Source organism: Carcharhinus amblyrhynchos, chromosome 20 (assembly GCF_965287045.1).
Source record: "Carcharhinus amblyrhynchos chromosome 20, sCarAmb.v2.hapA, whole genome shotgun sequence".
NCBI classification, from domain to species: Eukaryota; Metazoa; Chordata; class Chondrichthyes; order Carcharhiniformes; family Carcharhinidae; genus Carcharhinus; species Carcharhinus amblyrhynchos.
In genome coordinates this window covers 39,992,978-40,012,011 of record NC_137343.1, presented here as the reverse complement: position 1 = coordinate 40,012,011, position 19,034 = coordinate 39,992,978, and the positions used below count along the sequence as shown (strand labels likewise).

The window sequence follows — 19,034 nt, the reverse complement described above, 5'->3', positions numbered from 1 at the left end:
CCTAGTTAGAATGTAAATAGATGAACCGGGGCTAGGGTTTATCAAGCAGGCCACTTTCTACTGCAGAAAGTAATGGTTTTTGCCGATTTACTTGCACTTTGGCAGAGAGAGAGCACTTCAGCTCCTTGGATGATGTGGGGAGAGTTCAGGACGAGGGGGGAAATGAATTGGAGTTGAAAGGAAATCTGGGGGTGGAGGGGGGGGGAAAGTTTACAACTTTTTTTTGGGGGGGAGGGTTGTTTGGAGTGGGGTGCAAGGAAGGAAGGAAGGGGGGGAGGGTGGAAATGGAGATGGTGAGCAAGTTGACAGCACTGCAGCAGGAGTTGATGAATGCCTTGGTGGACTCTGGGCTCAGCAAGGAGACCCTGATTGAAGCTCTGCAGGAGCTGGAGCCCCGTCAACCTGTCAAGACGGAGGAGGCCGAGGGGTCGGCGGTGCTCACTCCGCTGCCCAGCGATGGCTCCAAGGCCTTGGCGAACGGCCAGCAGCAGCAGGACAAGCTGTCCGGGGACGAGAGCTCAGAGGACGGCGACTACGACACTCCGGCTATCCTGAAGGAATTGGTCAACCTCAGTCCAGAGGAAGCCGCCCAGCAAAGGGCAATCGTGGAACAACTTCTCCAGTAAGGACACCCCCCCCAGTACCCTCCCTCTCCCTCTTGCCCCTAAGCACCACTATCGCTGTCCCCATCCAAAGCTGCCCATCCTGTGCGCCAGTGTGGTTTGCCTGGCTGGATCAGGCGTGCCACAGCTAGTTACTAATTATCCAATTGATTGTTATTTCTCTTCTTCTTTTGCAAAATATAAACTAAAATAGTGTAGCCGTCCTTTTTGGAAACATTTGATCATTAACTACTGATTATACAAGGCGGCCGGAAGCGTGTGACCGATATGGGATATGCCTCTGCCCAGATTAAAGTTATTTCGTTGCTTTGTTATTAATTAATTCCCCCTTGTGTATAAATTCGATGGTAATGAGGCTCCATAATCCCGTTTGTACACAACAATTTGGCACCCTGTATTGAAACTACCTGCATTTATAAACATCTGGGGCAGAAAAAATTAAATGTTCCTTTTCTCAATCCCTCAAATCCCATCGAATTCATATTAATGTGTATGTTTCTTTCATTTTTCTAACCAAATGTTGTTCAAATTAAATCGATTGGGACGTCTCTCTGTCGATCAGAGGAATTGTTACACTTTCCTGGGTAAATAGTCAAACAAGTTAAAATATTGCACAAGGAGTTCGTTAACTATTTCCCAATCAGGATTTTTCTTTTCAAAAGTAACCAGTCTGAGATTGAGTGTAGCTTGCTGTGTGCACTAACGAATTATTTTTTTGGGGAGGGGGGTGGGGGGTGTTGGTTTTCAGCCAAAAAAAATTGCACAAAGAGTTCGTAAACTATTTCCCAATTAGGATTTTTCTTGTAAAAGTAACCAGTCTGAGATTGAGTGTAGCTTGCTGTGTGCATTAACGAATTGTTTTTGTTGAGGGAGGGAGGGAGTTAGTTTCCAGCCCACTTTAAGGGAAAAGGAGTTCGTTTCTAAACGAGCAATCGAATATTTTAATTTGATGGTGACATTATGTTGTGGTTGTGCAAAATTTTGACCGCCCGCAAAGTGAGCTGTAAGCTCTTGAAAAAGCTGAGTTCATTCGGGCAGCTAAGGTATGGGTTGTTTGATTTGGATGGAGGGATGGTGTTAAGGTGAATTTTGGAGTCTTTAAGTAAGTGAGGAGAGCAGAGAACTTATGGAGCCAGCGACAAGGTGGAATGTGCAAACTGGGTGGGTCATAGTGTTTGCTCAGACTTTTACAGTCAGATATAACTTATCAACGCGGCTCCGGAGGTTGATGCCTAATCCAATTGGGGTTAAACTGAATGGTAGCACAGACCCTCCCCTTGACTAAACCAGAGTCCAGGAAGCACAAGGTGGAATTTGTAGCCCAGAGGGGAGGGGAGGGGAGGAGAGGAGAGGGGGTGGAAATAGAAACTGTTGGGAGGAAAAAAAAGCGTTTGTTTGTTCCAAATGCGATTTGGACTTTGGTCCAGTTGGAAGTTTGATCTGTCAGTCAACATCAACAGATCAATAAAAAAGTAGTTCGGGATTAGCACAGGCGAACGAGCACGTATTCATTTGAGGGGGGGTGGGGAGAGTGTGTAACAGGTTGTACGAAATGTTAAATCAAAAATCACCGGACTTTCCATGACCATTTCTGTGTTGTTGGTGTTTAACACAAGTGTTTGTTGCTGGGGGTGATATCACCAGCCGCTGCTGATCTTACCTGTAAACGGGAGATTAATGTGTTGCGTTTTGAGTAGTGGGAACTCCTAGCCTCGCACTCCCCCTTTTTCCATTTCATTCATTTCCCAGTTCAGCTGCAGCAGTGGCCGCACTGAACAGATTCCCATTTCAACTGGACCCCACTGTGGACCAGGGAACGTGTAATTGTTCATCCAAATACGGTTGTGCCATCGCCCCATGATTACAACACAAAAGGAGACCATTCGGCCCGCCCTCTTTGTACTGGCTCACTGCAAGGGCCATACAGCACAGAAACAGGCCTTTTGGCCCTTCTTGTCTGTGCCGAACCATTTTTTCTGCCTAGTCCCACTGACCTGGACCATATCCCTCCACACCCCTCTCATCCATGAACCTGTCCAAGTTTTTCTTAAATGTTAAAAGTGAGCCCGCATTCACCACTTCACCTGGCAGCTCATTCCACACTCCCACTACTCTGTGTGAAGAAGCCCCCCAATACTCCCTTTAAACTTTTCCCCCTTCACCCTTAACCCATGTCCTCTAGTTTTTTTTCTCCCCTAGTGTCAGTGGAAAAAGCCTGCTTGCATTCAGTCTATGTATACCCATCAAAATCTTATACACCTCTATCAAATCCCCCCTAGTTCTTCTACGCTCCAGGGAATAAAGTCCTAACCTATTCAACCTTTCTCTGTAACTCAGTTTCTCAAGTCCCAGCAACATCCTTGTAAACCTTCTCTGCACTCTTTCAACCTTATTTATATCCTTTGTGTAATTAGGTGACCAAAACTGCACACAATACTCTAAATTCGGCCTCACCAATGTCTTATACAACCTCACCATACCATTCCAACTCTTACACTCAATTTTTTGATTTATAAAGGCCAATGTTTCAAAAGCACTCTTTACAACTCTATCTACCTGTGACGCCACTTTTAGGGAATTATGTACCTGTACTCCCAGATCCCTCTTCTACTACACTTTTCAGTGTCTTACCATTTACCTTGTATGTTCTACCTTGGTTTGTCCTTCCGAAGTGCAATACCTCACACTTGTCTGCATTAAACTCCATCTGCCATTTTTCAGCCCATTTTTCTAGCTGGTCCAAATCCCTCTGCAAGCTTTGAAAACCTTCCTCACTGTTCACTACACCTCCAATCTTTGTATCATCAGCAAATTTACTGATCCAATTTACCACATTATCATCCAGATCATTGATATAGATGACAAACAACAATGGACCCAACACTGATCCCTGCGGCACTCCACTAGTCACAGGCCTCCACTCAGAGAAGCAATCTTCCACAACAACACTCTGGCTTCTTCCACTGAGCCAATGTCTAGTCCAATTTACTACCTCTCCATGTATACCTAGCGACTGAACCTTCCTAACTAACCTCCCATGCGGGACCTTAACAAAGGCCTTACTGAAGTCCATGTAGACAACATCCACTGCCTTCCCTTCATCCACTTTCCTGGCAAACGCCTCAAAAAACTCTAATAGATAGGTTAAACATGACCTACCACGCATAAACCCATGTTGACTCTCCCTAATAAGTCTCTGTCCATACAAATATTTGTAGATCCTATCTCTTAGTACTCCTTCCAATAATTTACCTACTACTGACGTCAAACTTAATGGCCTATAATTTACCGGATTACTTTTACAACCTTTTTAAAACAACAAAACAACATGAGCTATCCTCCAATCATCCGGCACCTCACCCGTGGATACTGACATTTTAAATATATCTGCCAGGGCCCCTGCAATTTCAACACTAGTCTCCTTCAAGGTCCGAGGGAATACCCTGTCCGGTTCTGGGGATTTATCTACTCTGATTTGCCTCGACAGCAAGCACCTCCCCTTTAATCTGTATAGATTTCATGACTTCCCTACTTGTTTGCCTTATTTCTGTAGACTCCATGCCAATTTCCTTAATAAATACAGATGCAAAAAACCCATTTAATATCCCCCCCATTTCTTTTGGTTCCATACAAAGCTGACCACTTCAAGAGGACCAATTTTATTCCTTACTATCCTTTTGCTCTTAATATACCTGTAGAAGCTTTTAGGATTATCCTTCACCTTGACTGCCAAAGCAACCTCGTCTTCTTTTAGCCCTCCTGATTTCCTTCTTAAGTAGCTTCTTGAACTTTTTATACTCCTCAAGCATCTTATTTGTTCCCTGTTGTCTATACATGTCATACATCTCTCTCTTTATCAGAATTGCTATTTCCTTCGAGAACCTTATTCTTATTCTTATTCACTTTGCCTTTAATCCTGACAGGAGCATACAAACACTGCACTCTCAAAATTTCTCCTTTGAAGGCCTCCTTCTTGCCAATCACATTGTTGCCAGAGAACAGCCTGTCCCAATCCACGCTTTTTTAGATCCTTTCTCATTTCTTCAAATTTGGCCTTTTCCAGTTTAGAACCTCAACCTGAAGACCAGATCTATCTTTATCCATGATTAAGTTGAAACTAGTGGCGTTATGACCACTGGAACCAAAGTATTCCCCTACACACATTTCCGTCACTTGCCCTAACTCATTTCCTAATAGGAGGTCTGAAATTGCATCCTCTCTAGTTGGTACCTCTATATATTGATTTAGAAAATTTTCTTGAACACATTTTACAAACTCCACCCCGACTAGATCTTTAACAGTATGGGAGTCCCAATCTATATGTGGAAAATTAAAATCCCCTACTATCACAACTTTATGCTATCTCTCTGCAGATTTGCTCCTCCAATTCTCGCTGACTATCGGGTGCTCTATAGTACAACCCCATTAGTGTGGTCATACCTTTCCTGTTTCTCAGCTCCACCCATAAGGCCTTGGTAGACAAGCTCTCTAATCTGTCCTGCCTGAGCACTACTGCAACATTTTCCCTGACCAGCAATGCCACCCCCCCTTCTTCCCTCTGCTTCTATCACGTCTGAAACATTGGAATCCTGGAACATTGAGCTGCTAGTCCTGCCCCTGCTGTAGCCAAGTTTCACTAATGGCTATAACGTCATAATTCCATGTGTCGATCCACGCTGCAAATCGTCTGCCTTCCCCACAATACTCCTAGCATTGAAATAGACACATGTCAGAAGATAATAACCACCACACACAACCCTTCTATTTGTGATTTTGCATGAACTAATAACATCATTTATTTTCACCTCCGCTCCACTATCTGCTCTGGCACTCTGGTTCCCATCCTCCTGCAAATCTAGTTTAAACCCTCCCCAATAACACTAGCAAACCTCCCTGCAAGTATATTGGTCCCCTTGTAGTTTAGGTGTAACCCGTCTCACTTGTACAGGCCCCACCTGCCCCAGAAGAGGTCCCAGTGATCTAGAAATCTGAAACCCTGCCCCCTATACCAGTTCCTCAGCCACATGTTCATCTGCCTGAGCATCCTACTCTTACCCTCACTGGCATGTGGCACAGGTAGCAATCCTGAGATTGAGGCATCTGTGCCTTTCCCCACAGCCCTGCAAATGATTCCAAAACAGAAAATGCTGGAAAATCTCAGAAGATCTGGCAACATCCGTAAGGAGAGAAGAGAGTTGATGTTTCAAGTCCAGGTGACCCTTTGTCAAAGCTGCAGGACCTGCTGAGATTTTCCAGCATTTTCTCTTTTGGTTTCAGACCCCAGCATCAAGAGCCTCATATTGAATCTGGAATGATAACAACCCACCTCCCTCAGAACAAATAAAGGAAAAGGAAATCATAAGTTTTGAATAACTGGTCGAACACACCATTATCAACTTCAAGAGGAGGCAATGGTGTAGTGTGGTATTGTCAGTAGGTTAGTAATCCAGAGTAATGCTCTGTAATGGGCAGCACGATGGCACAGTGGTTACCACCACTGCCTCAATTCCGGCCTTGTATTCATAACATAGATTTGAATCCCTACGCTGCAGAAGGAGGCCATTCAGCCCATCAATGCCTGATAAACTGTGTGATGGAAAGAAAATTGGTACCTAAGACCATAAGATGCAGAATTAGGCCATTCAGCCCATTGAATCTCCTCTGCCATTCAATCATGGCTGATGGGTTTCTCAACTCATTATTCTGCCTTTTCCCCTTGACCTCTTTACCAATCAAGAACCAACCTATCTCCGTCTTAAATACACTCAGTGACTCGGCCTCCACAGCCTTCTGTGGTACTGAATTCCATAGATTCATCACCCTCTGAAGAAATTTCTCCTCAACTCTGTTTTAAAGGAGGCTATACCCTCGGATCCTGGTCTCTCCTATGAATAGAAATGTCTTCCCCACGTCCACTCTATCCAGGCCTTTCATTATTCTGTAAGGTTCAATGCGATTTCCCCCCCTCATCCGTCTAAACTCCATCGAGTAAAGACTCGGAGTCTTCAAAAGCTCCTCATACATCTTTTCATTCCTGGGATCATTCTTGTGAACCTCCTCTGGACCCTCTCCAAGGCCTTCCTCAGACATAGGACCCTAAATTGCTTACGATATTCTAAATATTGTCTCACCAGAGCCTTTTAAAGCCTCGCGTACATCCCTGCTTTTGTATTCAAGTCGTCATAAACTAAAGGCTAACACTGCATTTGTTTTCCTAACTACCAAGTCAACCCACAAGTTAATCTTAAGAGAATCCTGAACATTGACTCCCAAGTCTTGGTTACCATCACTATACATAACTCCAGACTATAAGATGTAAAAGTGCAGGTTGCCATAGGATCTCCTAGAGTGGACAGCCAGTGTGGATAGGGTTTGATCTCCATTTTGGCTGGGGTGGATTTGGGATAGGCTTCCATGCCCAACCTGTTGTGGACGTGCTGTGAGTTGGACCTGCCTTTGAGCAGATAACTGAAGAAGAACGTTCCCTGTATAAGGGGATGACCAGCATCTCCCACTCAACGTCACTTTCTTGTTTCTGTATGCCCGTGACCCATGGGTACAACCCACCATTCGCCATTTTTATGTTATTTCTATCTTTTGTCTATAATTCCAAGGCGAATGTTTTTATATTCCCCGTGAGCAGTTCGAGGCAGGACACCTTAGGACGGATAAGGCCTCACCTCGGAACGTATCCAGGTACTAGAATGATAGCTGGACTCCATGGGAAGCGATTGCATTTCCCAGAATGTAGAAGGTCAAGGGATGAACTGGTCATAGTTTTCGGGATATTAAGGGGAGCCAATGGGCTGATAGAGAGAAACCGTTTCAGCTTGTTGGAGAGTTGAAGACAAGGAGCACAGTCTAAAACTGAGAGCAAGACTTCCAGGGGTGAAATTAGGAAACATTTTCCAGGGGTGGAAAGAGATCAAAGGTCTAAATGGTCTACTTGAGTGATCTGAATCTTATCATTTAGGAATGTTCCTTTCACTTTTATACCTTCTGAAATGTACTATTTCGTTGTTCATCCCATTTGTCTGCCTGTCAGTTCCCTCATCTGTTTTAGATTTTCCTTCAAATCCTCTGTTTCCTTCCATGTTTTGCCATGACCCTTCTTCACACAAAGGGTTGTGAATCTGTGGAATTCCCTGCCCAGTAAAGCAGTTGAGGCTACCTCACTGAATGTTTTTAAGGCAAGGGTAGATAGATTTTTGAACAGTAAAGGAGTTAAGGGTGATGATGAGCAGGCGGGTAAGCGGAGCTGAGTCCACAAAAAGATGAGCAATGATTTTATTGAATGGTTCAAGCCAGATGGCCTACTCCTGCTCCTAGTTCTTATGTTCTTAATTTGATGTTGTCAGAAAACAACAAGGGAACCTTCCCCTCTTCCTGGATCTCATTGATTTTTTTGGCTTACAGCAAATGTAAAAAAGAATGAGTGAAGTAGAGTGCATGTTGTTAATTGAACCCAGCCAATCTTCTGTCAATTGGAATAGGTGATAAATATGGGGACTTCCTTATGGGCATGAGCTTCCTGATTTACTTATTCATTCGTAGAATGTGGGTGAAATCATATACCCCTACAGTGCAGAAAGAGGCCCTTCGGGTCTGCACCGAACACAATCCCACCCAGGCCCTACTCCCATATCCCTACATATTATACCCACTGATCCCTCTAACCTACACATCCCTGGACACTAAGGGGCAATTTCTTAGCACGGTCAATCAACCTAACCCGCACATCTTTGGACTGTGGGAGGAAACCAGAGTACACGGAAGAAACCCACGCCGACACGAGGAGAACGTGCAAACTCCACACAGACAGTGACCCGAGCCAGGAATTGAACCCAGGACTCTGGAGCTGTGAAGCAGCAGTGCTAACCACTGTGCTACCGTGCCGCCCACAGGCTTGTCCCTGAGAAGGGAGTGGTGAGCTGCCTTCTTAAAATGCTGCAGTCCACATGCTGTGAATTGACTCACAATGCTGTTAGGGAGGGAATTCCGGGATGGTGAGTGGCTTGAAGGGGAGTTTGCAGGTTGTGGTGTTCCAAAGTATCTGCTGCCCTTGTCCATGGAAGTGATCATGGAAGGTACTACCTAAGGATCCTTTATGAATTTCTGTGGTGCATCTTGTAGATAGTACACACTGCTGCTTCTGAGCATCTGTGGTGGAGGGAGTGGATATTTGTGGGTGTGGTGCCAATCAACCAAGTCCTGGATGGTGTCAAGCTTCTTGAAGGTATTTGGAGCTGCAATCATCCAGGCAAATGGGGAGCATTCTAGCACACTCCTGACTTGTGCTTGTAGATGGTGAATTGCCTTTGGGGATTCGGGAGGTGGGTTACTCGCTGCAGTATTCCTAGCCTCTGACCTGCTGTTGTAGCCACTGTGTATATATGGTGAGTCCAGTTGAGTTTCTGGTCAATGGTAACCCTAAGGATGTTGCAATAGATAGCTCACCTCTTGAGAGCAGGTTAGTGGCCAGCAGCCCCTGTCCCATCTCCAGGCAGGTTGGAGGTGGATTTCAGAGTTTACATCTCACTGTGATCCCAATGTATCTGTTCGTTACCCATGTTGCAGTAAGTGGCTAGTTTACCATGTATGCGTTCGTCCACCTTTCATCTCAGCAGGACTAATGACAGCCGTTTCAATCTAAATCATTACTCAGTAGGAGCTAAGGCTCGAACTGTTATCCAACATTTTGCATCTTATATTCAAGGTTAATGTCCATTTCCATGAATAAACCATGTGGTCTAAAGCCTGTATCTGTAGATGGCGTAACACAATGCCGGTTCATAAGTTATCTGACTTGGCTCGGTAGTATAATTCTTGCCTTTCAATCAGAAGATTGTTGGGTTAAATTTCAGTGCAGGGATTTAAGCACACAGTTTGTGCCAGTGCTCCAGGGTAATACAGAGGGAGTTCTGCACTGCCAGAGGTGCCAGTTGATGTTAAACCAACAGTGGTGGCATGGTGGCACAATGGTTAGCACTGCTGCCTCACAGCGCCAGAGACCCAAGTTCGAATTCCAGCTTGGGTCACTGTGCAGAGTTTGCACATTCTCCCCATGTCTGTGTGGGTTTCTTCTGGGTGCTCCAATTTCCTCCCACAGTCTGAAAGACGTGCTGGTTAGGTGCATTGGCCATGCTAAATTTTCCCTCAGTGTACCCGAACAGGCGCGGGAGTGTGGCGACTGGGGGATTTTCACAGTAACTCCATTGCAGTGTTAATGTAAGCCTACTTGTGACACTAATAAATAAACTTAAAAAAAAGGCCCTGACTGCTCTTATAGGTAGAAGATCACACAGCGCTGCCTTCAGGAGAACGAGGAGTTCTCCCTGTATTCTGGTCAATATTTACCCCTTAATGAATGTCACTGAAACAGATTATCTGGTCATTATTTAATTGCTATCTGTGGGCCAGGCTAGGACTTTATTCCTTGGAACATAGGAGAATGAGGAGTGACCTTATTAAGGTACATAAAGTCATGAGGGGCAGAGATAGGATGAACACCCATTGCCTTTTTTCCCAGGGAAGGGGGATTGAAAACTAAAGGGCTTAGGCTTAAGGTGAGAGGGAAAGATTTAAAAGAGACCTGAGGGGCAACTTCTTCACGCAGAGAGTGGTGTGTAAATGAAATGAACTTCCAGAGAAAGTGGTTGAGGCAGGTTCAATAGCAACATTTAAAAAGCATTCGGATAAGTACACGGGATGGGAAAGGAGTAGAGGGATATGGGCCAATCGTGGGCACCATGGTCGGCATGGACTGGTTGGGCCGAAGGGCCTGTTTCCGTGCTGTATTGCTCTGTGACTCTCTGACTACACTGCGGGTAATTCTACAGATTGCCAAAGTGGAACACACTTGGAGAAGTACCTTGTTGTCTCCACATGCCCTACGGTCATTCTATATACATGCAAGTTCTTCTTTAACCTTGAATTATGGTATATAGTTAGTGGAATTAAATGAATTTCCTACTTCCATTTACTATTTGTTGGTTTTATTTGTTGGCTAATATAGTTATAAAAACTACAGTGCAGAGGAAAAGTGTAAGAGCATAATAATTGGAAAAAAAATTTGTAATTAGTCCATGAGGAGTTAATTAGCCCGCGAGAAGAAAGTAAGTAAGTGATGTGGAAGTCAGCACATTGTTAGGACTCAAATCTCCCATTAGAACTGGAAATAGTGGAGTCATTCCTTCCATTAATTGAATCCAGAGACATCTGCACCCGGAGATGGCATAATTATCATTGAAGTTACCTTTAAATGTTTCATCTGGACTCACGCTGTGATTGTACAATTGAATTTATTTCTCAAGCAAAGGTCTTGAATTCTGATTAATTCCTAGATGAATAACCATGGTTGGCTGCTGCAGGAGATAACTGATTTTCTGACCTTAGTTTTGAAATGTGGTCAAGAAAAAGCAGCTTCTAATTTGAACTCTAATTATCTCAAAACGGCACGGCGTAGAATACAGATATATCATCATTGTGTCATAACCTGCGCAGGCCGATGATTCCACCAGCAACCATGTCAACAAATTGCTATGCACTGAATAATGGTGTATGCCAGAGGACAGACATTTCCGCTTACTCTAATGTGCGTTGTGAGGGGGGGAGGGGCAATAAAATTGACTGGGTGGGATTTCCCCCAGGAACTTGCCCGCCCAAATCTAGGTGCAATTTCTTGCATGGGTGGGCAGGTTCCTGAAAAGGAAACCTGCCCTTTTACTTATTAAGGCCCTTAGGCAGCCACTTAAAAGACTTTTCTCATCCGGTCTCAATTTTTAGTCTGATGGGAGTGGCTACAATTGGGCTGAGAAAGTGATGATAAGACATTTCCCCACCTTGGGTGGCAAGGAGGGGGGCACCTCACTCTGAAGACCCCCTCAGAGTTGGGACGCCATTCTCCCTGGGATGTCGAAGCTCCGGTACCCATTCTCCAGCTGACCTGCCCCCCCCAACCGATGTTGTGGTCATACCTTCTGACCCCTAAGGTATTCCCCACCCTTCTGTCTCCAGGACCACTGGGATTTATCTTTCCAATGGTCCTAGGACTGGTGCCCAGCACAGTGCTGCAGTACCGCTTCTGGCCAGTGCAGCGCTGTACCTGGTTGGGTCGGCGAGGCCAATCTGATTAGCCGACAGCTCTCCTAGGCAGGGTTTCCTTCTAATGGTGGGATGGCCGTCCTGCCCAACTCCCAATCAATACTCAAGTGAATGTTAAATGGTAGTGGGAGCCTCAAAGTAGAGGGCAACACATTAGGCGCTGATACTTGGGATGGTGAGCGCCAATCGCTTGTCCTCCTTAAGATCCTGCCCATAGAATTATGGAATCTTTGCAATGTTGAAGGAAGCCATTCAGCCCATCGAGTGTGTGTTGGCTTACAAAGAGCATTCCATGGAGTGTACAATGTTTCAAAACGTAATCTAGCATTATTTTAGATAAGGAAGAATATTTTAGCCAACTCGCTGCATACCCTTATAATGCTAATATAGTTATACAGCTGCTGATCAGCATCAAACTCATGGCTGTATTATGGGCCAGAATTTTATGCTGCTCCACCATTACCCGATGGGCTCTGGGTGGGTTCGTGGGAAGCCTACCCATACCTCTATTAAGACCCTTTAGTGATCACTTAAGGGCCTTTTCCCACCCAGCTTCAACTTTTAGGCATGCTGGTTACAGCACGGTGCCAGATTGTAAAAATTAGCAATCTCAATCCCTGGGAGGAAGTTGTGGGGGGGGATGTGTGGAGTGGAGTGGAGTGGAGGGGGAGGGCTCAGTCTGAAGGCCTGTTTAGATTTGGGGCACTCTTCCTTCAGGGAACTGAGAGCTTTGGCTCTTCTTCCCACCACCCCCCCCCCGCCCTCCGGCCCCCGGCATGCCTTACCCTCACACCTGCAGGACCCCTGGTACTTACCTGAAGTGTGCATCATTGCAGTAACTCTTTTGGCCACTGCAGCGCTGTGCATGGAGAGCTGTTGTCCAAGGCAAGACTGCCATCCAAGAGTGGACAGAAGTCTTGCTTGTTGCCAATCAATGCTCAATTGAACATAAAATATTCTTGTTAGAGTTGGTAGGGATGGGTCCTGAAAATTCAGGCTGAGGTGATTTGATCTATTATTGTCACATGTATTGGGATACAGTGAAAAGTATTGTTTCTTGCATGCTAGACAGACAAAGTGTACTGTTCGTAGAGTTGGAAAGAAGAGAGTGCAGAATGTAGTGTTACTGTCATAGCTAGTGTGTAGAGAAAGATCAACTTAATGTGAGATAGGTCCATTCAAAGGTTTGATGGCAGCAGAGAAGAAGCTGTTCTTGAGTCAGTTAGTAAATGGTCTCAGACTTTTGCATCTTTTTCCTGATGGTAGAAGGTGGAAGAGAGAATGTCTGGGGTGCGTAGGGTCCTTGATTATGCTGGCTGCTTTTCTGAGGCAACAGGAAATGTAGAAAGCGTCAATGAACGGGAGGTTGGTTTGAATGATGGACTGGGCGACATTCACAATCCTTTGTAGTTTCTTGTGGTCTTGGTCAGAACAGGAGCAATGCCAAACTGTGATAAATCCGGAAAGGATGCTTTCTACTGTGCATCTGTAAAAGCTGGTGAAATTTGCAGCGGACGTGCCGAATTTCTTTAGCCACCTGAGAAAGTTGGTGGGTTTTCTTAACTATAGCGTCAGCGTGGAGGAACCAGGACAGGTTGTCGATGATCTGAGCACCTAAAAACTTGAAGCTTTTGACCATTTCCATTTCAACCCTATTGATGCATGTCCTCCACCATCCTTACCAAAGCTGTGTTATCTCCCATCTCTTTATAAGACTCTCAGTTGTGACAATCTCTGTCATTCCCTTCCTTCTTCATAAGGCCTCTTGCTATAAATATCTGGTCCACCTTGCACATTTGTCATATATAACATCGGGGTCCCTGCAGTGGGGCATAATTTCCAGCAGTTAGTTGGAAATTTATACTCTTGTCAGAGACTACAAGACCCAAGGATAACACACCGAATACTTTGGTCCAAAACTGAAGATGAAAAGACACTGAAGTTGACAATGTTTTCTACACGTCCTGCAGCACTGCTCTGCCATGGAGCCCTAGGTCCTGAGTAGCACGGCCTTATGTCACTAATATTATGGGATGTTAGAGACCTATGAATGGCTGCAGAGAAGACAACATCCAACGTTGTGCTGCAAAGGTTCAACTGATTTAGTTTATTTAATGCAGTCAAACTCTTAAGTTGGTCCCTTGATTGAATTGACTTCCTTTAAGAGGGGCCAGTAAAGAGTTATTTGGAACTTTGTGGATTTTGAATAATGGGCTGTTCAAATTTTAAAAAGGAACTGTCACTCACGAACAAACTGAATCCATCAGATTACAGATTATTTACATTGGATTTATTTCCTGTCTGGCCTGTAATCAATCACATTTGCAACACTCACTAAAATAAGCTTGGTACAAGGACATGAACAGCAGTTGGTTTGTTAAACAGCTTGCGTACTAGGATTATATTTCACATTTAATCTTTATAAAGTTTAAGTTTATTTATTAGTGTCACACGTAGGCTTACATTAACACTGCAATGAAGTTACTGTGAAAATCCCCTAGCTGCCACACTCTGGCCCCTGTTCGGGTACATAAATGGATGTGAACGAAGCCCAATCCATCACTCAAACCAGCCTCCCATCCATTGACTGTGTCTACACTTCCCGCTGCCTCGGCAAAGCAGCCAGCATAACTAAGGGCCCCACACACACTGCACATTCTCTCTTCCACCTTCTTCTGTTGGGAGAAAGATACAAAAGTCTGAGATCATGTACCAACCATCTCAAGAACAACTTCTTCCCTGCTGCCATCAGACTTTTGAATGGACTTATCTTGCATTAAGTTGATCTTTCTCTACACTCTAGCTATGACTGTAACACTACATTCTCTACTGTCTCTTTTCCCTCGCTATGAGTGGTATGCTTTGTCTGCATAGCGCACAAGGAACACTACTTTTCACTGTCTCCCCAATACATGTGACAATAATAAATCAAATCAAATCAAAATCAAACTGAGGGGGAATTTAGCATGGTCAGTGCATATACCCAGCATGTCTTTTGGACTGCAGGAAGAAATCACCCAGAGAAAACCCATGCAGACACGGGGAGAATGTGCAAACTCCACATAGACAAGCCGGGAATCAAGTCCGGATTCCTGGCACTGGCTTTTTCTCTATGAGGGTCACAGAATGAACACTTGCTGAGCTCCCAGTGATAACTCAAAATGTGACAATGCATTTCTAAAAGTGTGTTGCTTTGGCCATCTGTGGGAGGACTTGGAGCTTAGAGTGAAGCCTACGTAAAATACTTTGCAAGCCAAAGTTGCAAGTTGATGGTCCACGTTGGCACGCCTATTTGGGTGGGTAGCGGGGAGTTTGCATTTCAAGGCAAGTTTCTTTCCACCTGGCTTGTTCTGTAGGGTGGAGTTGGGGGGGAGGGACGGGCTGTGGTGGCGTGTGTCAGAGGTTGGTTTGCAATGCGATAGAGCAATTAGCCTTGAGAGTATTAAGGATTATTTATAACCACAGCAAATTGCTCATTCTCTGTTTATATAAAAGATTGTAGTGATGAAACCAGTGGTAAAGTAGGAATTGGGTGAGTGAGCGAGTTTTGGGTGTGATTTCCTGCCCCAGCCCCCATGAGAATTTAGTAACCGCTGAGTTCCAAATGTTTAAAGTTTTAAACTTATATAACAATCTAACAGGGTTAGACAGGGTAGATTCAGAAAGAATGTTCCCAGCGGTGGGGGAGTCCAAAACTAGGGGTCATAGTTTGAGGATAAAGGATAAATCTTTTAGGACTGAAGTAGGGAGAAATTTCTTCACCCAGAGGATGGTGAATGTGTGGAATTCACTACCACAGAAAGTAGTTGAGGCCAAAACTTTGTCTGAATTCAAGAAGAAAATAGATATAGCTCTTGGGGCTGAAGGGACCAAGGGATGTTGGAGGAAGGGGGAATCAGGATATTGAATTCAATGATTAGCCATGGTGAAGCAGGCTCGAAGGGCCGAATGGTCTACTCCTGCTTCTAGTTTCTATGTTTCTAAAGTTTTTAAAAGTTTATTTATGAAACACAAGTAGGCGTACATTAACACTGCAATGAAATTATTGTGAAAATCCCCAAGTTGCCACATTCTGGCACCTATTCAGGTACACTGAGGGGGAGAATTTAACATGGCCAATGCACCTAAATGGCAGGGGTAACCAGCTAATGTAGGTGCCTCGAATGTGCCTTAGGCCTGATTTCCAGAACTGTCTTTCCTTTCTCTTGTACTCAACGTTGACCTGGTAGGGTCAGTTCTGCTCTCCTTCTGCAGCAATACTGTGGGCCACTGCCATCCAAGGCTTGCCCGCCATCCAAGGCTTGCCCACCATCCATTTGTCCCCCTAGCGCACCCACCTTTCCCTCTCCAACACTCGTCCGGCTTTATACCCTCTGTCCAAAGTGGTAAGTACACTTCACCACGTTGTATTCCACTTGCCATGTTTTTGCCCACTAACCCAAGCCATCAATATCTCTCTCCAGTCTTTTTGTATCCCACTTATTTTCCCAAGTAACCTTGTATCATCAGCAAACTTCGATACTTTATCCTGAATCCCCTCAAAGCAGACATGAATATAGATTGAAAACTGAGGCCCAGCCATTGGTCCTTGCAGTGCCCTGCTCGTTATAACCCATTAACCTGCCAGAATAAGGTCAAGGTTTGGAGGGTGGTTAGGGAGGGCAGTGGGCTATGAGGGCTAGTAATCCAGGCAGTGGATTAGTGAGGGGGCACAAGACCACACTGGGGGGAGGGGGAGCATGATTGTGGTCTGAGCCCTGTAAATAAGGCTTTGACCGGCAAGGACAGAGGCCTGTAAGGAAACCATGGAGCAGTGAGAGTGTGGGGGCATTAACTGAGGGTGGGGGTCAGTAACTGAGTGTGGGGAGCAGTGAGAGTGTGGGGACAGTAACTGAGGGTAGGGGGGCAGTGAGAGTGTGGGGGCAGTAACTGAGGGTGGGGGGGGGGCAGTGAGAGTGTGGGGACAGTAACTGAGGGTGGGGGGGCAGTGAGAGTGTGGGGGCAGTAACTGAGGGTGGGGGGGCAGTGATAGTGTAGGGACAGTAACTGAGGGTGTGGGGGGCAGTGATAGTGTAGGGACAGTAACTGAGGGTGGGGGGGCAGTGAGAGCGTGGGGACAGTAACTGAGGGTGGGGGGGCAGTGATAGTGTAGGGACAGTAACTGAGGGTGGGGGGGCAGTGAGAGTGTGGGGACAGTAACTGAGGGTGAGGCAGTGATAGTGTAGGGACAGTAACTGAGGGTGGGGGGGCAGTGAGAGCGTGGGGACAGTAACTGAGGGTGGGGGGGCAGTGATAGTGTAGGGACAGTAACTGAGGGTGGGGGGGCAGTGATAGTGTAGGGACAGTAACTGAGGGTGGGGGGGCAGTGAGAGTGTGGGGACAGTAACTGAGGGTGGGGGGGCAGTGAGAGTGTGGGGACAGTAACTGAGGGTGAGGCAGTGATAGTGTAGGGACAGTAACTGAGGGTGGGGGGGCAGTGATAGCGTAGGGACAGTAACTGAGGGTGGGGGGGCAGTGATAGTGTAGGGACAGTAACTGAGGGTGGGGGGGCAGTGATAGTGTAGGGACAGTAACTGAGGGTGGGGGGGCAGTGAGAGTGTGGGGACAGTAACTGAGGGTGGGGGGGCAGTGAGAGTGTGGGGACAGTAACTGAGGGTGAGGCAGTGATAGTGTAGGGACAGTAACTGAGGGTGGGGGGGCAGTGATAGCGTAGGGACAGTAACTGAGGGTGGGGGGGCAGTGAGAGCGTGGGGACAGTAACTGAGGGTGGGGGGGCAGTGATAGTGTAGGGACAGTAACTGAGGGTGGGGGGGCAGTGATAGTGTAGGGACAGTAACTGAGGGTGGGGGGGCAGTGATAGTGTAGGGACAGTAACTGAGGGTGGGGGGGCAGTGAGAGCGTGGGGGCAGTAACTGAGGGTGGGGGGGCAGTGAGAGCGTGGGGACAGTAACTGAGGGTGGGGGGGCAGTGAGAGCGTAGGGACAGTAACTGAGGGTGGGGGGGCAGTGAGAGCGTAGGGACAGTAACTGAGGGTGGGGGGGCAGTGAGAGCGTGGGGACAGTAACTGAGGGTGGGGGGGCAGTGAGAGCGTGGGGACAGTAACTGAGGGTGGGGGGGCAGTGAGAGCGTAGGGACAGTAACTGAGGGTGAGGGGCAGTGAGAGTGTGGGGACAGTAACTGAGGGTGGGGGGGCAGTGATAGCGTAGGGACAGTAACTGAGGGTGGGGGGGCAGTGATAGCGTAGGGACAGTAACTGAGGGTGGGGGGGCAGTGATAGCGTAGGGACAGTAACTGAGGGTGGGGGGGCAGTGAGAGTGTGGGGACAGTAACTGAGGGTGGGGGGGCAGTGAGAGTGTGGGGACAGTAACTGAGGGTGAGGCAGTGATAGTGTAGGGACAGTAACTGAGGGTGGGGGGGCAGTGATAGCGTAGGGACAGTAACTGAGGGTGGGGGGGCAGTGAGAGCGTGGGGACAGTAACTGAGGGTGGGGGGGCAGTGATAGTGTAGGGACAGTAACTGAGGGTGGGGGGGCAGTGATAGTGTAGGGACAGTAACTGAGGGTGGGGGGGCAGTGATAGTGTAGGGACAGTAACTGAGGGTGGGGGGGCAGTGAGAGCGTGGGGGCAGTAACTGAGGGTGGGGGGGCAGTGAGAGCGTGGGGACAGTAACTGAGGGTGGGGGGGCAGTGAGAGCGTAGGGACAGTAACTGAGGGTGGGGGGGCAGTGAGAGCGTAGGGACAGTAACTGAGGGTGAGGGGCAGTGAGAGCGTGGGGACAGTAACTGAGGGTGGGGGGGCAGTGATAGTGTAGGGACAGTAACTGAGGGTGGGGGGGCAGTGAGAGCGTGGGGACAGTAACTGAGGGTGGGGGGGCAGTGAGAGCGTGGGGACAGTAACTGAGGGTGGGGGGGCAGTGAGAGCGTAGGGACAGTAACTGAGGGTGAGGGGCAGTGAGAGTGTGGGGACAGTAACTGAGGGTGGGGGGGCAGTGATAGTGTAGGGACAGTAACTGAGGGTGAGGCAGTGAGAGCGTAGGGACAGTAACTGAGGGTGAGGCAGTGATAGCGTAGGGACAGTAACTGAGGGTGGGGGGCAGTGAGAGCGTGGGGACAGTAACTGAGGGTGAGGCAGTGATAGCGTGGGGACAGTAACTGAGGGTGGGGGGCAGTGATAGTGTAGGGACAGTAACTGAGGGTGGGGGGCAGTGAACATCTGGTTGCTGGGTAGGAGGGTGGCCAGGGCCATCTGTCACTTACCCCGGCACTGGTAAAATGCAGGCGGCAGCAGTAAGGCAATGGATATGCCAACA

At 47.0% G+C, this 19,034-nt stretch overlaps 1 protein-coding gene across 2 annotated transcripts in view; it reads left to right on the top strand.

Moving 5' to 3' along the window:
- The first annotated feature begins 276 nt into the window (after positions 1-276).
- hnf1a (HNF1 homeobox a) overlaps positions 277-19,034 on the top strand; it is a 165,634-nt gene continuing 146,876 nt past the window's right edge. For both annotated transcript variants that reach the window (XM_080208440.1, XM_080208442.1), the window contains exon 1: positions 277-622. In XM_080208440.1, the coding sequence (XP_080064566.1) occupies positions 285-622 (338 nt within the window). In that variant the 5' untranslated portion in view covers positions 277-284. The remainder of the gene's footprint in view (positions 623-19,034) is intronic.